The sequence below is a fragment of the Mauremys mutica genome, chromosome 12 (genome assembly GCF_020497125.1).
Source record: "Mauremys mutica isolate MM-2020 ecotype Southern chromosome 12, ASM2049712v1, whole genome shotgun sequence".
NCBI classification, from domain to species: domain Eukaryota; kingdom Metazoa; phylum Chordata; order Testudines; family Geoemydidae; genus Mauremys; species Mauremys mutica.
The window spans coordinates 82,616,254-82,635,905 of record NC_059083.1 but is presented as its reverse complement, the minus strand read 5'-3'; the positions used below and the strand labels follow the sequence as shown (position 1 = coordinate 82,635,905).

At 46.9% G+C, this 19,652-nt stretch overlaps 1 protein-coding gene and 2 long non-coding RNA genes across 3 annotated transcripts in view; 1 reads left to right on the top strand and 2 right to left on the bottom strand.

Annotated features, from left to right (window-relative positions):
• The window catches only part of LOC123346374, a 99,316-nt gene that overhangs the window by 38,096 nt on the left and 41,568 nt on the right, over positions 1 to 19,652 (bottom strand). The gene's annotated exons all lie outside the window — the stretch shown is intronic.
• On the top strand, positions 243 to 14,406 carry NOTUM (notum, palmitoleoyl-protein carboxylesterase). Its single transcript, XM_044983744.1, is given in 14 exon segments — positions 243 to 332; positions 334 to 485; positions 487 to 953; positions 956 to 1,406; positions 2,678 to 2,730; positions 3,172 to 3,267; positions 7,463 to 7,523; positions 9,498 to 9,556; positions 10,825 to 10,927; positions 11,524 to 11,715; positions 12,417 to 12,517; positions 12,631 to 12,778; positions 13,340 to 13,387; positions 13,501 to 14,406. Coding segments are annotated over 14 exon segments (2,328 nt in total). The 3' UTR covers positions 13,808 to 14,406.
• LOC123346375 lies at positions 11,395 to 12,433 on the bottom strand. Its single transcript, XR_006572982.1, has 3 exons — positions 12,213 to 12,433; positions 11,746 to 11,872; positions 11,395 to 11,632 (listed from the first exon to the last, which is right to left on the bottom strand). It is a non-coding gene; the product is annotated as an uncharacterized LOC123346375 (long non-coding RNA).

Genomic DNA, 19,652 nt, shown 5'->3' with positions numbered 1-19,652 from the left:
CTTTGTTTCAAACTCAAATCAAACAGCCGAGCCGGAGACTCCTTCGGCTCCTGAACAGGGATCGGGCTGCCACACTCATTCGAGCAAGCCCTGCCAGCGTGCAAGAGTGGGAGGAGCAGTTCAGAGCCGCGCAGGGCCGGAGAGCCCCTGAAGCGGGGACGGAACCGAGCCCCGCGGCAGGACGGGGGACAGGGAAGCGCCCTGGCAGGGAGAAGGAGCCATTTGAGAAGCAGCCAGTGGAAATGTCCCAGGCCGAGAGTCTGCTCGCGGGGCTGGGGCGGGAGCGCGCAGCCCCACACAGCGAGCCCAGCCGCGGACGGGAGGTGAGTCGCGGGATGGGCACGTCTCCCGGAGCAAACAAGCCCGCCGGGCCAGAGCGCCGGGCGGCGGGAGCGGGGCACTTCAAAGGCCTGTCCGGCTCCGCCCGCCCTGGAGCCCAGCGCCCCTTGGCTCGGGGAGCCGCCGCTGCCCCCCGCTGCGCATCGCAGCGCCCGGACGGGACAGGACGGGGGAGGCGGGGCGGGAGCCGGCAGAGCAAAGGCCGGAATCTCCTGGCAAGGAAACAGTAAAGCCCCCCCCCCGCGCCTGGATCCCAAGGGGCGGAGGGGAGGGCAGGGCGGGGGCTGGCCGGCTGCTGCCCCACGCGGCGCCCGCGCTGGCGGCGCCCCCGGCGGGCTCCCCGTGCCCCTCTGTCATGCGTCTGCCCTGGGACGAGAAGGCGAGTCCGTGCGCCAAGAAAAGCCGAGCGCCCCCGAGCCCCGCCGCAGAGCCCGGGCACCAGCCGCCGGCCCCCGCTAACTACGCCCAGGCGCTGCCCTCGCCGCTCATTGGAGCGGGACTGAGCGGAGCGACCAGACCCTGCGCTGCTCTGGGAGCAGCAGGAGCAGGCCCGGGACAGAGACCCCAGCTCCGGCCTGCCCGGGGGAGACGGAGCCCGCGAAGCGCTGCCCGCCCCCGGGACTAGTTCCTCCGGGACCCGGAGCCCCCGCCAGTCTGCAGCCGAGCGGAGCAGGGGGCAGAGCTCGTCCGAGCGCCCAACTCCTCAGCTCCTTCCCCCGCAGGTGGCTCCGGGTCGCGATGGGCAGGGGAACCGTGCAAGTGCTGCTGCTCCTGGGACTGCTGCACTGGGGCCCCGGTGGCGAGGGCAGGAAGAACTGGAGGCGGCGAGGGCAGCAGCCGGCGGCTGCGGCTGCAGCCCGGGAGCGGAGCGAAGCGACCGGGCAGCCCGTGGAGAGCTTCCCGCTGGACTTCACCGCCGTGGAAGGCAACATGGACAGTTTCATGGCTCAGATCAAGAGCCTGGCGCAGTCACTGTATCCCTGCTCGGCCCAGAACCTGCACCACGAGCTGCGCCTCCATCTCCTGCTCAACAGCTCGGTCACCTGCAACGACGGCAGCCCGGCCGGGTGAGTGCGGGGCTGGGATCCTGTCCAGCACACAACCAGCTCCAGCCTCCCCTGACCCTGACGTGAGCCTGGTCCTGACCAGCCCCCAGCGCACCCGTCCCGTTACAGCCCTGGCCCCTCAGCTCTCCCGCACCACAGAGGCCCTTTCACCCCCCCACCATTGGCTTCACGATTCCGCCCGCATTATCTCGCGCCCCAAAGCTGCTGTGCGGGCTGGAGCCTGCCCTCGGAGGGCTCCTGCGGGCTGAAAGGGATACCGGAGAACCATCCCCAAAGCTTTCGGGGAATGACCCAGCCCATACGCCTCTGCTTCTCCAATTCCCGGCCCTTTCGTTTACTCCATCTCTTCCATGCTCCTCTCCTATCCTGCTTCATTCACTTGACTAGAACTACTTCATTCACATCCCTCTCTGTGCTTGCGTCCCAACCCTGAGGGGTGGGGAAGGGAGGGTCTATGTCCTTCATTGTAACTTATCAGTAGTTTTCCAAAGTCCATTAGAATCCGAAGCATTTAAGGGCACATCCAAAGGCAGCCAAAGAAGTTCACAGACACAGGGGTGGAGAGGATGACATGGGGGCAGAGTCCCTAAGAAAGAAATCTGCCTGGGGCTATTTTACTTGATCCTGACTCCTCCTGTATTATCACTCACCCTCATCCTCACCCCTCTTTTATTTTTACCCTCACCAGCATGAGGTAGTTAATTCAGGGAGCCAGCACTCTCCTCTGTTCTTCATCTGAGTGTGTATAAGTGGGGATAATAATGCTTACCCACCTTGTAAAGTGCCTTGAGATCCTGTAATGGAAGAAGCCAGAGAAGTGCCAATTATTATTATTATTATTTATTATGATTGCTGGCCCTCTCCTATTCCTGCTTTATGTATATTTAAACAAAGTATGAACATTCTTGTCTAGCACTCAATCTCTGCTTCCACCTCGTGGTCATTACTAAAAACACAGCAAGCAACAGGTGGAATAACTCTTTCCTGCCTGGAAATTCTTAAGAATTCTAGGAATTTGTTTAATGCATTTATTTTGGAGAGAGATAAAAGCCAATCTGCCTGGCTCAGGATCTCCGGGAAGGCCCTTTGATCAGATGGTTTGGAGCTCTTCTGACAGCCTTCCTGTTTCTTTCTCTTGTTCTTTTACCAAATATTTTATGTAACCCTCTTGATATTATAATGAGTTTGTGATTCAAAGAGCTTGTGGTTAAGCTAGTCAGTCTGCCTAATGAATTTAATGCTGCTTTCTGCTTGTTTTTTTTTTTTTTAAGCTACTATCTCAAAGAATCGAAAGGCAGTAGAAGGTGGCTGCTGTTCCTGGAAGGTGAGCCTGGATTATTTTTTATTTAAGCACAGGTCAAGCTTTTTAGCCTCTTTTGTAAATGAAGAGGTGGGGGTAGGGGGAGAGCTACCCAACTGCTTTCTTCAAAGGCTGTGCAAAATGTGTGTGCTGGCTGCCTTCTGCATAACCAGTGTCTCCATCCTTCCACCCGACACACTCACTTTGTCATACACCTCTGCTGCCTGACAATTTAGTGTATTTCTTGGCATCCTAACTACCCACCTGACCCTAATTAAAGCTTCTTAATCCAGCTACTTCTTTCTGCCATTGCCTTTACCCACTGCTTGCATCATTCATCTGAGCCTGGGAATCCCATGTTCTATTGTACACATTCATCTCTCTCTCTCTGTGATACTTTGCCACTTCTTCCCTGAACAAAATGACAGCAAGGAACTGACTTGATTTTTTTTTTTCATGACCCAGGGGGATGGTATTGCTTTAATAGAGAAAATTGTGATACCCGCTATGATACAATGAGGAGGCTGATGAGCTCCAAAGAGTGGCCCATTACCAAAACTGGTAAGTCTTTCTGTGCAGGGGGTGGAAACACCATTACACATTACATCTACCCTCTATAACAAAAGGGAAAAAAAAGTGAGGGGGGGAATACACAGATTTTGTAGTGTAGCAGAATTCCTCACAATATACAATGTCACTTCCCCATAATTGCTCCTGTTTAGATATTAACATAATGTAAGTCACATGCATTTGCCTGTACATGCATACACACTTCCATTAATTAGTATGCACATGCCCTCGCAAAAACATGAAAACATACATACACATGTATGCATGTACACTTGCAGGGATGTCATCCTTCTTTGAACCCCCTCTAATTCTGCAATATAATTTTACAGATGGGATGACCAGTACTGCACACAGCCCAGATAAAGGAGTATCATTGATTTATATATTGCCACATGGGAGACAAGAGTCTTTCAAAGTGTAGTCCAAGGTCTACACTGGGTGGGTAGGTTGCGGGGCACACATCACCTCCCTCCTCCAGCCCTATGTAAATTAATCAAATATATAATATTCTAGGGGGGTCCCTCCCTTTCCCCTCCCTCTGAGGTCCCAGAGGGAGCTGTGGCAGGGGGACCACCATGGTAACATGGCTCTAATGTGCCAAGGAGCTAGAGTCAGTGGAGACAGACAGTGCCACCATGTGGATGGCCCTGACTTCCTGCAGATCCCCAGGCACCAGTGAAAAACACTGTCCTGACTCCTCATCACCAATGGGATGAGGTGGGAGGGATCTCTGCAAGGAGATGCTCACACAGATTTTCTTCCCCTGAGACCGTTACCCTCATGCTGAAAGATCTGAGCCTTAGTCAGCAATTCTGCCCATAATGGATGAGCCACTCAAAGCCAGCAGCAGAATCTGTTTTGAAAATTTACATTTAATGGTACATACTCTTATTTAGTGAATCTAGGCTCAATTTTTCTCTGTGCCCAAACTCCGCTCAGTGCAGGATAGGGGCTGATCCATAACTGACTCCCTGATTCTGCTCCAGTATTAGAGCAGCTGATGGCCCACTTTAACCTATGGCACTGGCATAAGAGAAAGATAGGTATCCTCCATCTCCTAACATGTTGCCCAAACCTGGTGTAGGCCCTGCCTCAGCTGGCTTTATGCAAACTGGAATTTCCCTCCACAAGGGAAATTTTCTGTTAGCCACTTTCAGCCAGAATCTATCTACTTTGTGACTCTGGGTAGTGGAAAGTAGATCATACCAGAAGATATGGGTTCTTGTGCTTAGCTTCCTGTAGTACTGGAAGCAATTACAGCAGTTTATATTTAAATGTTTTCCTATTTTTATTGTTTGGTGACTTCCCTGTATCTTATTTTTATTTTCATTCCACCCCCTCTGTATAATGGGGTGAATGATGCTTGATGCTCAGAGCTTCAGATAAATGCCTAGAAATACAGATTACCAGCCTTCCTTCCTCTCTTTCCTCTTCTGGCTGCTGAGCTTCATACCCCACTGCTCCCTGATTGTGGGCCAAATTCAATGCTGCACCTTTCGGGAGGCACAGCATAGAAGGCGCAGCACAGGAGGTGGCTATATACATCACATATTCACTTCCCTAATTCTGAGCTTCTCTAAGAGGTGGCTTAACTCCCAGCGTAAATTACAGTAGTCCTAGGGGGTGCTTCAATTTATGGTGGCTTTGTATAGCTGACACAGCTGAAAATGGAAATAACTGGACTACTTTGCACTTGGGCCACTCCCCATCCAGCCCTCAATACACCAACCACGGCTCTCTCCCTGGCATGGCTCTACTTTTGGGGACTGCACAGGAGAATGATGAATGGCTGTCCACATCAGCTCTACACTGCTCCTGTGTTGGAGGAATTCCCCTCAGGGCCATTGAGGTCCCATTACATCACTAGAATGGTATAAATGGGTCATAGTGGAGGCCAGAATCTGACTCTGTGTCTCCTACTTCTTTGGCCAGCCTCATTGGAACCTTTGGACTTCAGTATTTCATCTGTTGTTCTTAAAGGGGTAATCATCGTAACAGGCTCTTATATAATTCTTGTATAATAGTCTTGGCGTGTCAAACTTCCAGAAGAAATTCATTCACTGTATGTCACGGAGTGTGCGGGAGTCCAGCCCTGCACCCCTTTTCCTGAGACTCACAGTGACTCTCAGCCAGCCAGTAAAACAGAAGGTTTATTGGACAACAGGAACGCAGGCTACAGCAGAGCTTGTAGACACAACCAGGACCCCTCAATCAAGTCCTTCTGGGGGTTCAGGAAGCTTAGATCCCAGCTTGGGATTCCCTGAATTCCAACCACCCAACCCAAAACTGAAACTAAACTAAACTAACTCCCTCCAGCCGGCCCCTTCCTTTGTCCAGCTTCCCGGGCAAAGGTGCTGACACACCTCCCTCCTACTTGGCTCAGGTTACAGGCTTAGGTCCTGTCCCTCACCTAAAGTCACCTCCTGCTCTCCCATCCCCCATGCAGACAGTCCCTACTCCATCACACTGTAGTTTGGGGGAGAGGCCTTCACAGAGGGACACACACACACACCAGTGAATGTATTTGCAAAGACACACACACGCTATTATGTAATTCACTTGGATCAGTTTATCTATCTCAGATAGGCCTGGTCCTATGACTTGGAGGCCCCAAACTGCTGCAGATGGGAAACCAGATTGTGAGTTTCTGGGCCTCACCTGCCCTCCCATATGGCCTTGTGAAAGCACTACCTTCCTTCCCATTTAGGGTGACCAGACAGCAAGTGTGAAAAATTGGGACGGGGGTGGGGGTAATAGGAGCCAATATAAGAAAAAGACCCAAAAATCGGGACTGTCCCTATAAAATCAGGACATTTGGTCACCCTTTTCCCATTCATAACTGCGTAATATTCCTTTGTCATGTACAGTAGAACATTAGAGTTATGAACACCTTGGGAATGGTGGGTATTCATAAAATGTTCATAACTGAACAAAATGTTATGGTTGTTCTTTCAAAAGTTTACACCTGAACATTGACTTAATACAGCTTTGAAATTTTACTGTACAGAAGACAAATGTTGCTTTCCCCTTATTTTTTTGGTAGTTTATGTTTAACACTGCACTGTATTTGCTATTATTTTTTGTCTCTGCTGCTGCCTCATTGCATACTTCCGGTTCCAAATGAGGTGTGTGGTTGACTCAGGGCCATCCTTACCCATATGCAAAGTACGCAGCTGCACAGGGCACCAGGAAATTTGGTGCCCCAAATTTCCTGGTGCCCTGTGCAGCTGCGTGCTGCTCCAGCCCCTGCTCCGGCTCTTCCCCAGGGCCCCCACCCTGCTCTGCCCCTGCCTCCCTTTTCCCACCCCAGCCCCGCCTCTTCCTGCCCCTGGTCCACCCCAGCCCTGCCCCCACTTCCGAGCTCTGCAGCATGGCTGGGCCTTCACTCACTGGCGGCAGGAAGCTCAGCCCCAGCCGCGCTGCCGGTGAGTGCTGGGGGGTGGTTCTCCCCTGCCCCCCAAGCCAGCCCTGCCCCCCTCCGCAGAGGCCTGGGGACAACCCCCCCATTCCCTCCCACAGAGGCCTGGGGCCCCACACACACATCCCTGTGGGGGGGCTGCATAGGGCCCCAGAATAGCTAGGGATGGCCCTGGGTTGACTGGTCAGTTTGTAACTCTGGTGTTCACAACTCTGAGGTTCTACTGTACTACAATTGCCTTTGTGAAGATTAGGGAAGCATTTAATAAATTTTTATTTTCTTTTAATACTGCTTAGAAGGTGCAGGTAACACCATGGATCCCCACATGTCTGTAAACCACACAGTTACTGAGTCAGCACAGGATTATGGGATCTCTACCTTTCCTTGCACTGTTTATGCCAAGGGCTGATTGTACATGTAGGTTCTTTCTCTCATTCACACAAATCCTATAATTGCTAGTATTGGAATTCACCTTACAGAATTTAGGAAGAATGTACTTTTATGTAGGTATCACAGCGCCTCTTCATCATGAAAGGTAATAAGGCTTCTTGAAGTGCTGGGGTTCACCTCTGATGTGAATCAAGGGCTGAAAATCATATCCACCAAGATGTAGGCACAGACACATTTCTGTTTTTCCCTCCCACTTCACCAATGGCTATTACAGTGTAAGTTTCCCTTCTGTACGGCCAGAGCCCCCACACCAGCCTCATTCTTATTGCTTTAAAATCTGAGAACAGCCTTTGTATATTTCTTTTCATCCACCTGCAGGAACTGGGATCCTGTCATCACAACCAGAAGAAAATCCGCACTGGTGGAACGCAAACATGGTGTAAGGAGGGGCACCAAGGGGAACAAGTTTATATTCCAAAAATTATGTACAAAGAGGCACCATGAGAGGAAAAGGGAAGGGGATTATACCCCAGATGTGGTATAAGAATGGGGAGTGGACCATGCAAACATGATCTATTGCTTCCTAGGACAGCAGATAACATAATTAATCCTTGGTAAAAGGGAAAATCCTACATTGTTCTCTCTGTCTACTACTTCAGCTTTCCCAGGAGCGGTGTTGACAAGGTCCAGAGTGACCTGTGTCCAGTTCAGCTGAAGGCATGGGTTGGTCTAATGATGCACCTCAAGAAAAACTGGGGAGATCCCAGAGGATATCCTCCAAAGGAATAAATTGGGAAATACCATATCAGGCCCTGTGGCTGGTGACGTGCCTGACAGTTCTCAGTGAGCTTCGGATGGCTACTTCTGTTCAGAGGGGAGACCTAGGAGGGGGAGGTTGGCTTGCTTGTGCTTCTACATAGACCCTCTGGACTGCAGTGCTGCAAGAAGGGAAGAGAAGTGGATATAGGTGACAATTTCTATTGCAGCAGCTGGGGACAAAAAACTAAGAGATGGAAAGATAGTTCCATTCCTGCAGAGACATTTAATAACAATACTTAGCAATTACATAGGGTAGGTGAGTTTTCCCCATTTTATACAGAGGGAAACTAAAGCACAAAGAAAGGAGTGACTTGCCCAACACAGCCCAAGTCAATGGAAAAGCCAGGATTAGAATTTAGATTTGTGCTCTAGAGCAGGGGTCCCCAACCCCCGGTCCGCGGCCCGGTACCAGTCCGCGGCCTCTTAGAAACCGGGCCGCGAACCGACCCAGTGGAGCTTCCGCAGGCATGCCTGCGGGAGGTCCAGCTGAGCCGCGGGACGAGCGCTCCCTCCGCAGTCGTGCCTGCGGGAGGTCCGCTGCTCCCGGGGCTCAGCTGGAGCTTCCGCAGGCGAGCCGGTGGACATCCCGCAGGCGTGCCTGCGGAAGCTCCAGCTGAGTCCCGGGAGCAGCGGACCTCCCGCAGGCACGACTGCGGAGGGAGCGCTCGTCCCGCGGCTCAGCTGGACCTCCCGCAGGCACGCCTGCGGAGGGTCCGGCAAACGAAACCGGTCCCTGGACCTAAAAAGGTGGGGACCCCTGCTCTAGAGCACGATGCCTCATAATTAGGGCTCCGTGTTTGTCATGGAGGTCATGGAAGTCACTGATTCCATGACTTCCTGCAACCTCCATGACTTCTGCAGCGGCCAGTGTGGATGATCCCAGGGCTGCTCAGGAGGCCCTGGGGACAGCCACAGTGGCCGCTGATTGAGCGGCTCTGCAGCCAGCTGCTTGGGCGACCCCGGAGCCAGCCACCGCTGGAGCGGCCCCGGCCCCGAAGCCAGCCGCACTGACGGTTGCTCTGGGACCGTCTGAGCAGGACCAATGCAGCTGGCCCTGGGACCATCTGAGCAGCGGTCTCAGAGGGGCAGGAGCAGCCGCCGCTCCTGGAAGTGGTCCCAGGACTCCCTCCCTCCCCCTGCCATGGCCGGAGCAGTTGCTGGCCCCCTGGAGCTCCCGCTCTGGCAGTAGCCAGAGCAGCCACTGACTGGCCCCTCAGGGTTCCCCCTCAGCAGCACCCCCCATAAGATTCAGTCAGGTATTTATGGTATAAGTTATTGACAGGTCATGGGCAGTAATTTTTTTGTTTCTTGCCTGTGTCCTGTCTGTGACTTTTACTAAGAATACCCATGATTAAATCGTAGCCTTACTTAATTAGATCAATAAAAAGGCTAACATCCAGAAGGAAAAAAAAAAGCAACAGTAACTGACTGCCACGGGAGGTAATCAAGGGGGTGGTAGAAGCATCTCACTGAAAAAAAAAAAAACCAGTCTCTTCCCTTCTCTGCAGGATTTCCTTCCAGCTCCTTGACCCCAGCCTCACCCCTCTGTATGTAAAGGGAAAATGAGTGCTCACAAACTTCTCATCTCTTGCAGTTTCATCCCCTATTGCTCAAGTGATGTTTGGAGTGGTGCCTCTTCCAAATCTGAAAAAAGTGAGTGCTGCCGATGGGCTGGCTGCCAGACAATCATCACACATAAGAGGATATGGCCTGATTTCTCTGAAATTATGTGAATGAGAGACAAGCTTTTTCCTGCTGAGGAGCAGGAAAGAATAACAAGTAACCTCCAGATAAAACATCCCTCTTCCCTCATCACATCCTGCAGGGACATGGTTCAGAGTCCCTGCATGCAGGGATGTCACAGATGCACATCTAGTCCCTGCAAGTTGCACCTGGAGTTCCTGAAGCAGCCTTTCCTTTTAGATAAGCCTCTCCTACCCTGCATACACTGCAAATTAAATGGAATGGTTGAGGCACCATGGCTTGTAATGTCTTCTCATATTGCTGACCTGAGTGATAAGTGTAATTAATTGTCACATTCTTGTCCCAAATGGATATTCAGCCCACTCATTGTTGGGCAGGAGCTGCTTGCAATTTGGCCTGCAAGACAAAACTTGTGCATTATAATATGATGCTGTTGCCTGATGATATTTGTTTTGGATCAACACAATATCACCACTTGCATCTGAAGAAGTGGGTATTCACCCATGAAAGCTCATGCTGCAAAACGTCTGTTAGTCTATAAGGTGCCACAGGATTCTTTGCTGCTTCTACAGAACCAGACTAACACGGCTACCCCTCTGATACTTGACAATATCACTGTGACAACAGTGCAAAATTGTGATGTCTCCTTGGCACACACAGATGGACATTTCCTTATGCAGATAAAATTAAAGATCTTTAACATCCTGCAGATGAATCATGCCACCTCAGGATATGATGAGTCTTAAAAGATAACCAGGATTAGTACTTGGATGTGAGACCGCTACAGAAAACTCAAGGGGGCTTATTCTCTCACTTACACTGGATGAAACTCCACTGACTTTAGTCAAGTTATTCCTGATACAGCCTGGTGTAACTAAGAAGCATCAGCCCGAAGGTGCTACATGAAGTAGTACTAGTAATTCAGCAGGACATATGCTTCCCTCTGGATCAAGCCAGTGAAAGCCTGTGCTAGGAAAGGCCCTCAGTACCTATCTGCCTTGCTCTTACTTTCATGTGGACTAACATTCTTCAAGGTTACAATTTGTAAATTTCAGTGTATAAAGGCTTCAAATGGTAGAATTTGTTCACTGCAAACAGTTTCTCTGCCTTCAGGGTCCTGAGCAACTGTGGGATGGGGATGTGTGAGGGAAGCCTCTTCAACAAAGTTTTAGCCTACACATCACAGTCCTATTGATGATTAACTCTTTCTTTTGCAGATGAATATGCCTTCATGGGAGCCCTCATAATAGAAGAGGTAGTAAAGGAGCTGGTGGGAAAAGGCCTTAGTAATGCAAAGGTACTACTCCTGGCAGGAAGCAGGTAAGTGTCTGCATAAGATTGTCCTACAATGAAGAGAGAAATAATAGGAAAGAGCAACTGCAATGGAGCACTGTCTTTAGATTAGTCATGGGAGATTAGTTCCCAGACACGGCCTGCAGGTGGTGCTACGAGGAGTGAGGCAGAAGCACTGGTAGCGGAAAGCTCGCACAAATACTCCTCTCAGCCTCTTCTTGTAGGAGCTGCAATAGGGAATGATGTAGAAATACTGGCTATAGGAGAATCTCAGCTTTTGATTCAGAGGAATTTATTTATGGGGAAAGAATATTAGACAATAGAAACATGGAAAATTTTGTCTCCAAATTTCAGGGTCTTTCTATTTTGAGCTGCCAAAGCTCTTGCTAATAACAGGAAAGAGCTATGCCAGAAAGAAGCAAATAAAATGAATAGCCTTTGGTTGCTGAACTAGTTAGCAATGCTTTTATTTCTGAGAATTTATGAAGTGAGGAAATAACTTGCTGACTAGATTATGCCCTTACAGACTGGTCAAATTGCTCAATGCATCAAAACGGTGAAAGCAGTATGTATCGTAGCTGTCTTGCAGGTCTGTGACTGAATTACTGATCTTGTCATTGCAGTGCTGGGGGAACTGGGGTGCTTCTGAATGTGGATCGAGTAGCAGAGCAGCTGGAGGAGATGGGTTATCAAGGGATTCAGGTTCGAGGGCTGGCAGACTCTGGCTGGTTCCTGGATAATAAACAGTACCGCAGAACTGACTGTATTGATACCATAACCTGTGCCCCAACAGAAGCTATTAGGAGAGGAATCAGGTACAATAAAATATTCTAAACTACCCTTACCCAAGAGCTAAGGATGAGGAGAAATCCTGAGGCAGGGCTCTGACACTCTTCCTGTCTTCCTTGCGTCCTTTTTGTATTTATAAGATACCTATCACGTGCCTCACACTTTGTTGATGAGCTTCTACTTCTAAAGAAAAGAACCATAATTTCAAAGGCATATTCATGAGACTGTGTGACATTGCAGACACTGTACTGAGTTAACACAATACATTGATGTGACCAGACAGACACAGGGAAGAATGTTGCTGTTAGTAAACTGAAATTGCCATCTCTCTAATCCTCCCATCTCTGAGTGATTGTTATCTAGGGGAAGGTTCCATACCCTAGGATCATAAAAGCAAGTGACAGGAAAAGTCCTATCAGAGCAGCCAGTCCACCTCCAGAACAAAGAGTATCATGGGCTAATGAAATCCTAGTTCTCCTCCTTCTTATTTATGTCATGTTTGATTAAATAGTACTGTTCATACCTGCTTGCCTTCCAGCTGAATCAAGAAAGGTTAGCTCTGTTCTTCTGTGCAGGGTTTTTTGTGCTCACTGCTTCATTCGTGCACAGAGGACTCTCCAGCTGCAACCAGCAAATGCCCCAGTGTCCTAGTGAATAGGAGATATTCCAAGCGGAATGAGACTGCATGGCATCATGGCACTAACCCCACCATTGCTATGTCTTTCAGATATTGGAATGGCATTGTTCCTGAACGCTGCAAACTGCAGTTTAAAGAGGGGGAGGAATGGAATTGCTTTTTTGGCTATAAAATTTATCCCACTCTTCGATGTAAGTGCAAAAAGAAAGGCCTACCTGCCTGAGAGTCTGAAATTGGTCCTAGGCAATTCCTTCATTTACTGCTGCTAACTTGATGAAGACTCTCCAATTCTTTTTCCCTCTAGGTCCAGTCTTTGTGGTGCAGTGGCTCTTTGATGAGGCCCAGCTCACTGTAGATAATGTGCACCTAACTGGACAGCCTGTCCAGGAGGGGCAGTGGCTCTACATCCAGAATCTGGGCCGGGAGCTAAGAAATACCCTGAAGGATGTGACGTGAGTATTGCAGTAGGAAAAGCTGGGGTGTTTTTTTCCTTAAGAGAAGTCCTGCATAAGCTGGTTTGTGGGAGGGTCACAATGGCTCTCTTGATACCAATGCGATTTATTTGGTATCTGTACCTAATCTGCATCAGGAAACATGCTCTTAACATATCTGGAAAAAAAAATGAGGCGGGAACAGAGTTTTTTGGAATGTTTTAAGAGACACTGATCATAAAACACCCCAGCAACAGATGAAAGGATGACATGAAACCTCTCGTATGTCTTAGATGCTTCATGCTAGATCAGCTATTCATGGGAGTCATTGTAGCGCCTATGAGCCCCTATAAATGCACACAACCAATAAGCTATGGAAATGTGCCATTTTCTGAAAATTCCACCCTGTTCTAGACAATTCAGATTCTTATATCATGTCCAGCACTGTGGTATTCAAGCATCATGCCAGGGACAGCAGAACTTCTAGCCAATTCCAGGACGGGGGAGAGCGGGGAATTATCTGTGAGACAAGTCACCTTTTTGCCTTCTCACCATACCTGATCTGTGTTTCTTTCCTTTCAGTGCTAGCTTTGCTCCAGCCTGTTTGTCTCATGAGATCATTACGCGCAAGTAAGTGTCTCTCTTCAGAGTTTATGAAATGTCATGAGTTAGCAAGAAAGGGAATATAGTAATACTGATACCCTAACCCCGCTGATACAATCTGTATGGTTTGATTTTTGCAGTCACTGGACAGACATCCAGGTGAAAGGGACTTCACTACCCCGTGCCCTGCATTGCTGGGACCGCAGCCTGCATGACAGCAACAAAAATGGGAAAGCCCCTTTGAAGGGTTGCCCAATCCATCTGATTGACAGCTGTCCCTGGCCCCACTGTAACCCCTCATGTCCTACCATCCGGGACCAGTTCACGGGGCAGGAGATGAATGTGATCCAGTTCCTCATGCACATGGGTTTTGATGTTCAGAAGATGGCACAGCAACAGGGCCTGGAGCCCAGTAAACTTCTGGGGATGCTGAGTAGTGGTAGCTAGAAAGGGTTCTCCATGAAGGGGCAGAATGATCAGATAAGGAGGAGGAGCCTCTAAGCTTCTCTCCCAAACTCTTTAACCTTCTCCATTCTCATGCAGATATGCACACTTACACACATGCACACTCACAAGTACACGTGCACACTTAGTGTGTGTCAAGAAAAAAAAGAACAGATTCTTGCTTACACCATTTGACTGAAACTCATTACCTCTAAACTTCAGGGCCCAATCCTGGCTGTTCAGAATCTCTTTCTTTGTTACACAAGGTGGCCTGAAGCAGGGAGCAGCAATGTCATAAACACCAGCATTGAGAACCCTTCCCAAGAGCTAAAAGGACTCTTACCCTTGCTGAGAATGTTTCACATCATAGACTTACAACATATGGTGAAAAAAGCACTGGATTTTTTTTGTCTAATTAGAAGTGAAGGATTACATGACTTCCTAGAGGTCAGCATCTCATGATGTATCATAATGTACAAACCAAGGACATGTGCTAGGAATGGACATGCTTATACTCAATTTACTTTTGTATTATTTTATAAATTGACTTTTTTATTACTTATTTTTTAAAAAATTAAGCAAGAAATATAAAATTAATGATATTGTTTTGTAACATATTTTTTTTTAAATAATGAAAAAACCTCCTGCTACTATGGCAATGTGGGCATATTTATTTTAATATGTAAATGCTATTTATAAGGGCTGCCCAGAGAACTGCTCAAATGTCTTTGTAAAGTTGTAAATACCGCTCTTGGGGATGGGGTTTTCTTCTGATCACGTGTGTGGGAAAGGGCAGTATTGGCATTATTATTATTATTATTATTAGATTCCAGTGTTCCCTTTGTAGTATGTTTGTTGTTATTTCTGGAATGGAAAGGATGTAATGCACAGTCTAGTTACAGAACTTGGTAGTCAGAATCCACCATCCCATGGCAGTGATTAATACAGGATCACAGTTCCAGACTATGTGCAGACCTGAAACTCAAGTAAATAGTTTCAAATATTAAGTGTTTAAAAATCTTTGCATTCATAGATTCTAAGGCCAGAAAGGAGCACTCTGATCATCTAGTCTGACCTCCTGTAGAACACAGGCCTCCACAAAATCATTCCTAGAGCAGATCTTTTAGAAAAACATTCAATCTTGATTTTAAAATTGTCAGTGATAGAGAATCCACCTTGATGCTGGGTAAGTTGTTCCAAGGGTTAACTACTCTCACTGTTAACATTTTACACCTTATTTCACTCAGTATTTGTCTAGCTTCAACTTCCAGTCACTGGCTCATGTTATACCTTTCTCTGGTGGACTGAAAAACCCATTATTAAATATTGATATTTATAGACTGTAATCAAGTCATCCCTTAACTCTCTCTGTTAAGATAACTCCAATTGCAGTCCTTGAGTCTACCGCTATAAGGCATGTTTTCTAATCCTTTAATCATTCTTCTGGCTCTTCTCTGAACCTCTCCAATTTACTAATATCCTCCTTGAACAGTAGACACCAGAAAGTGGACACAGTATTCCAGCAGTGGTCATACCAGTGCCAAATTCAGAGGTAAAATATCCTGTCTACTCCTACTCCTGTTAGAAAACAGACATGTCTACCAGTTTGACTTAGACAATGAAAAATGTATAAGCTCAAGGGCCAATTCTGGCCCCCTATATGCTGCTCTGATAGCACAGAAGGGATTTAAAGAAATCACAACAGGCTGGGGAAGAATTTCTCTGGCACAAGAGCAGCATGCAGCCACCCTACACTGATCCCATAGCATAATGTGTATGGAGAGATGTCCTGGGAAGGGAGGCTCCAAGGTGCTGAGTGCTATGAAGATTCTGAACTTCAGAGCAGACTGCATAGGGCTCCCATAAATTTGAATACCTGTGGGGGCTGCACTTGCTCCCAACCAAGCCAAGAGTCCAGGCAATGAAAATGTGGTTCAGAGTCACCTTTGCTTCTCCTGGCCCTAGCCTGTCCCTCCTGTGACACACAGATGTCCCCTGATCTTCAAAAGGAGAGTAGACTCTGTCCCCACTCTACTTACACTAGATTCCAGCTCAGAGAGACAGCTGGAGCCAGAAATACAGAAATATAAGTGTAACAAATAAAACAAGAGGTGATCTTAACAGTTTTGAAAAATTCTATGCAGGGAGACACAAAATCTTTATAATGTAAGAAATGTGATACAGAATAACAATGATACACAACATACATGTCTGGAATCAAAATAAATTTATAAACTGGCTTCAGAAGCAGCCCCATCCAATGAATAACACCAAGAACTCTTGAAAACAAGAAGAGATGGAATAGAGTGCTTCCTCTGAACTCATGCCATACAAAACTTGAGTAACCATTCAATGGTACCAGCATACGACAACCAGTAACAGTACTCTGAAGGGGCATGACTCCAGTGTTGGGCTTCACCCCATAGATGGAACCTGGAGACCTATCAGCCATGAGTCTAATAAAACAAAGCATAGTCCAATGGGCTGAAAAGAACAAAAAACAGAAAATGAACAGCCAGGAAGAATGACAATCTGCTCCAGTGAAATTTAAAGAATGTTGTGATCAATGGTATAAAAAAATCTGAATTATAGGACACAAGACTGGAGTCCAGAGAAAGGACTCAGGGGAATCTTCATAGGATAGAAAGGAATTAGGGAGCCCCTCAAGGAAAATAATTCATTATTATTTATTTATACTGCTGTAGTGCCTAAAGTAAAAAGGCCCAATCAGAATTGACTCTGCACAGACACCTAGTAAGAGACAATCTCAGGATCTCTCACCTTTCTGTATGACTTTATCTGGTGGTAGTTTAGGCTGCATTCCAAGAAGCCAGGGCTTCTGCTCCTGTGTGCAGCATTTCATCTATTGCTTAAACAAAAAACAATGTTTTCTCTGTGGCTGGTAGGGTTTTCTTTAGATTTGTAATGTTTTCTATCTGTGAATCACCTTATAAAGGTACTAAATATCACAGAGTGTGATCTGACACACAGTCATGTGTATGTGCCTCACACATCATTTGTTTTACCTGCACAATTTCTTTTTGCAGTTCACAAACACTGGCCTGTGGTTCTGCATCTTCCTTCAGGGCCTATTAGCCAAGCAGGACTGTCCTGTCCTGTGCAGCAGTGTTTGAAATAGCTAATCTGCCAGAGTTTAGGAGACAGAGTCCTGTAGGAGAAGCTGGGGACTGCCACCTCAGAACAGTATAGCGGCCATTTGCTGTAATCTGCTACCTTCTAAGTGCAACAACCACAAAACTGCTCAGCGAAACCAGTCATTTGTGATGATTTATTAATATCCAGAGCAGGGCCAAGGCTCCAGCAAAGGCAGTGAATGCCAACTTTCAACCCAAATGCTCTTAAGCAGCAAGCTGAAACCCTCCAGTATCTTGCAGCATGTTTATTTCCAGTGTATCTATCCTCTTGTTCGTGAATTGTCCAATTACTGATACTATCGCCCTCTGCTGGCAGAACCTTCTATCACTGGCTTCTCTTTCTGGAGTATTATTTTATGCAGTAAATCTAAGGCCCAGTTGAACAGGTAAAATATAGTTCTCAGCCTTTTCTTTTAATAAGTAGATGAATGAGTTCATGTTTGCAAATCACACTACAAATGCTGAGTATTAGTGATAATTGCTGTTTGTAAAAAAGTCCCTTCAAATAGTTTTTCAATATAAGAATAGAGACTGACCTGTTCTTAGGTATTACTGGGACTAGTAAATGACTTGTGCTGCCTTGGGCCTTATTCCAATAGTCACATTAACTTTTCCTTGTAGCACAACCTGTGTGTTTTATGGGACATGTCACAATGCAGGTAGTAATACACTACACTAGCCATTATATCTGAAAAACACGTGGTTCATCCAGTGATAAAGCTGCACAGTTAACAACATGAAAAGTCAGGAAATGCAGAAGTTAACATTTCAATAGAATGTTCATGTGGCTGAATGCTACATACCAGTGGAATCTTCACTTTTGCATTTCCTGACTTTTTGTGATGTTAACAGAACAGCTTTAACATTAAATGAACTAAAGGTTCTAGGGTATTTTTAAGGAAGGGAAGGGGTGAAAAAGCAGAAGGAAAAATCCAGAGCTTAGTTTCTGGAGCTTCATGCTCTACATAAGCACTTCCCAAACTGATCCACGGAGCATTTGCTAGTAGTCTGTAGAGAGATGACTGGCCACCACATGCTGACCATCCTTATTTCCAGCTACTAAATTGCATTAAAAGAAGATGCAAGTAGAATAAGTACTTTTCTGATAATTGTTTTTCATGTAAGCAACTACTATAGTTGCCACAGAGAGTAATTTTACTGCCAAAGGAAAGGGAGATGGTCACAGGCCACTCTTGTCATGATAAAATGTGGAAACTCCTGCTCTTACAAGAGTTCTGCTTTGTGAGTTCACAGGCTTCACCAGGACAGCTTGTAAGTTCTTTCAACCTATCAGTGCATCTTTACTGACTAGAGCCCTGAACCTTAGTCAGATGGACTCTTGCAAGTGAACAGAGTCCCCCTGAAGCACGCACACCAGGGCCTAGTTGTGCATACCTATTTAGTTCATGTTCAGTACATGCTAGCTCTTACTGAGGACTATGTCCAGGCCAAACTTCACTCTTCAGGTATTAATTTTTTGGCTGTGGCAGGGTCTAAAAAAGTTGGGTGAGGATTTTTTTGTATATTTTTTCTCTCTTCCATTATTAAAATTTTCAAAAATTAAAATAAAAATATAATCCACCTTTGGGTAAAGACCAACCCTGGGGAAAAACATTTTTGGAAATGAGCCTTTGAGAATGGGGAATAAGAATATTACCATAATTACTGTGGGCATTTCAAGAACCTGGTCAGTAGGTAAGACAAGGGGAGTCTGCAAAGGTAGGAGAACAAAAGTTAGTGCTATTTTGCCAATTGCAGTCCTTCCTGTCACTCAAAGCTCTAGGAACCTGCACTTTACTGTTAAAGTAAGAGAGAAAGGAAGGAGCAGGACAGGACACAGCAAGAGAGAGAGCAGCCAACCCATTTCTAAAGGTGTTCCCATACTAAAGGCTGACACTGGTGTCCAGGACAGAACAACAGCAATACCTTATAGTGACAAATACCCCAATATTGCTGTAGGGTTAACCCTTTCTGATTTTCTGAGCTAAGACTAAAAATGCAGCTTATCTACCACTATGTTTCACTTTAAGGAAGGAAATAAAATACATATTCCTCCACTCCCTTGCATACAGGGCACAAACAAAACTTCAGTGAGACAAGAACTGGGCATGAAATTCCACAGATCAGAAAACTTCCATCCCAAGCCAAGAGGGCACACTAGGTTCAGTATCCCAGTGATCAGTGAACCCCATCCTAGGGGGTCACAGACCTGCATGTAGTAGTAGGAGCCATTGAATATAATGTTGCAGAGATCAGAGAGCTGCTAGAGCCAAGCACAAAACAAAGGGATAGCTCAGTGGTTTGAGCACTGGCATGCTAAACCCAGGGTTGTGAATTCAATCCTTGAGGAGGCCACTTATGGATCTGGGGCAAAAATTGGTCCTGCTAGTGAAGGCAGGGGGCTGGACTCAATGACCTTTCAAGGTCCCTTCCAGTTCTAGGAGATTGGTATATCTCCAATTATTACCTTTACCTTTAGAATCAGATCATAATGGTGTGACGTTATTGATATAAAATGGGACCATATAGAATATGGTTTGCAACCAAGGTCCTGTAGTGGCACCAAATCTTATGTAAAGGGGTCATATAAGGTGTCTAAGACCAGGTTATGGGTTGCTGGTTATGATTATGGTATCTATATGTATTTATCATTTTGTAGTTGAAGTTATGAATATTGGCTCTATCCTGTCTGT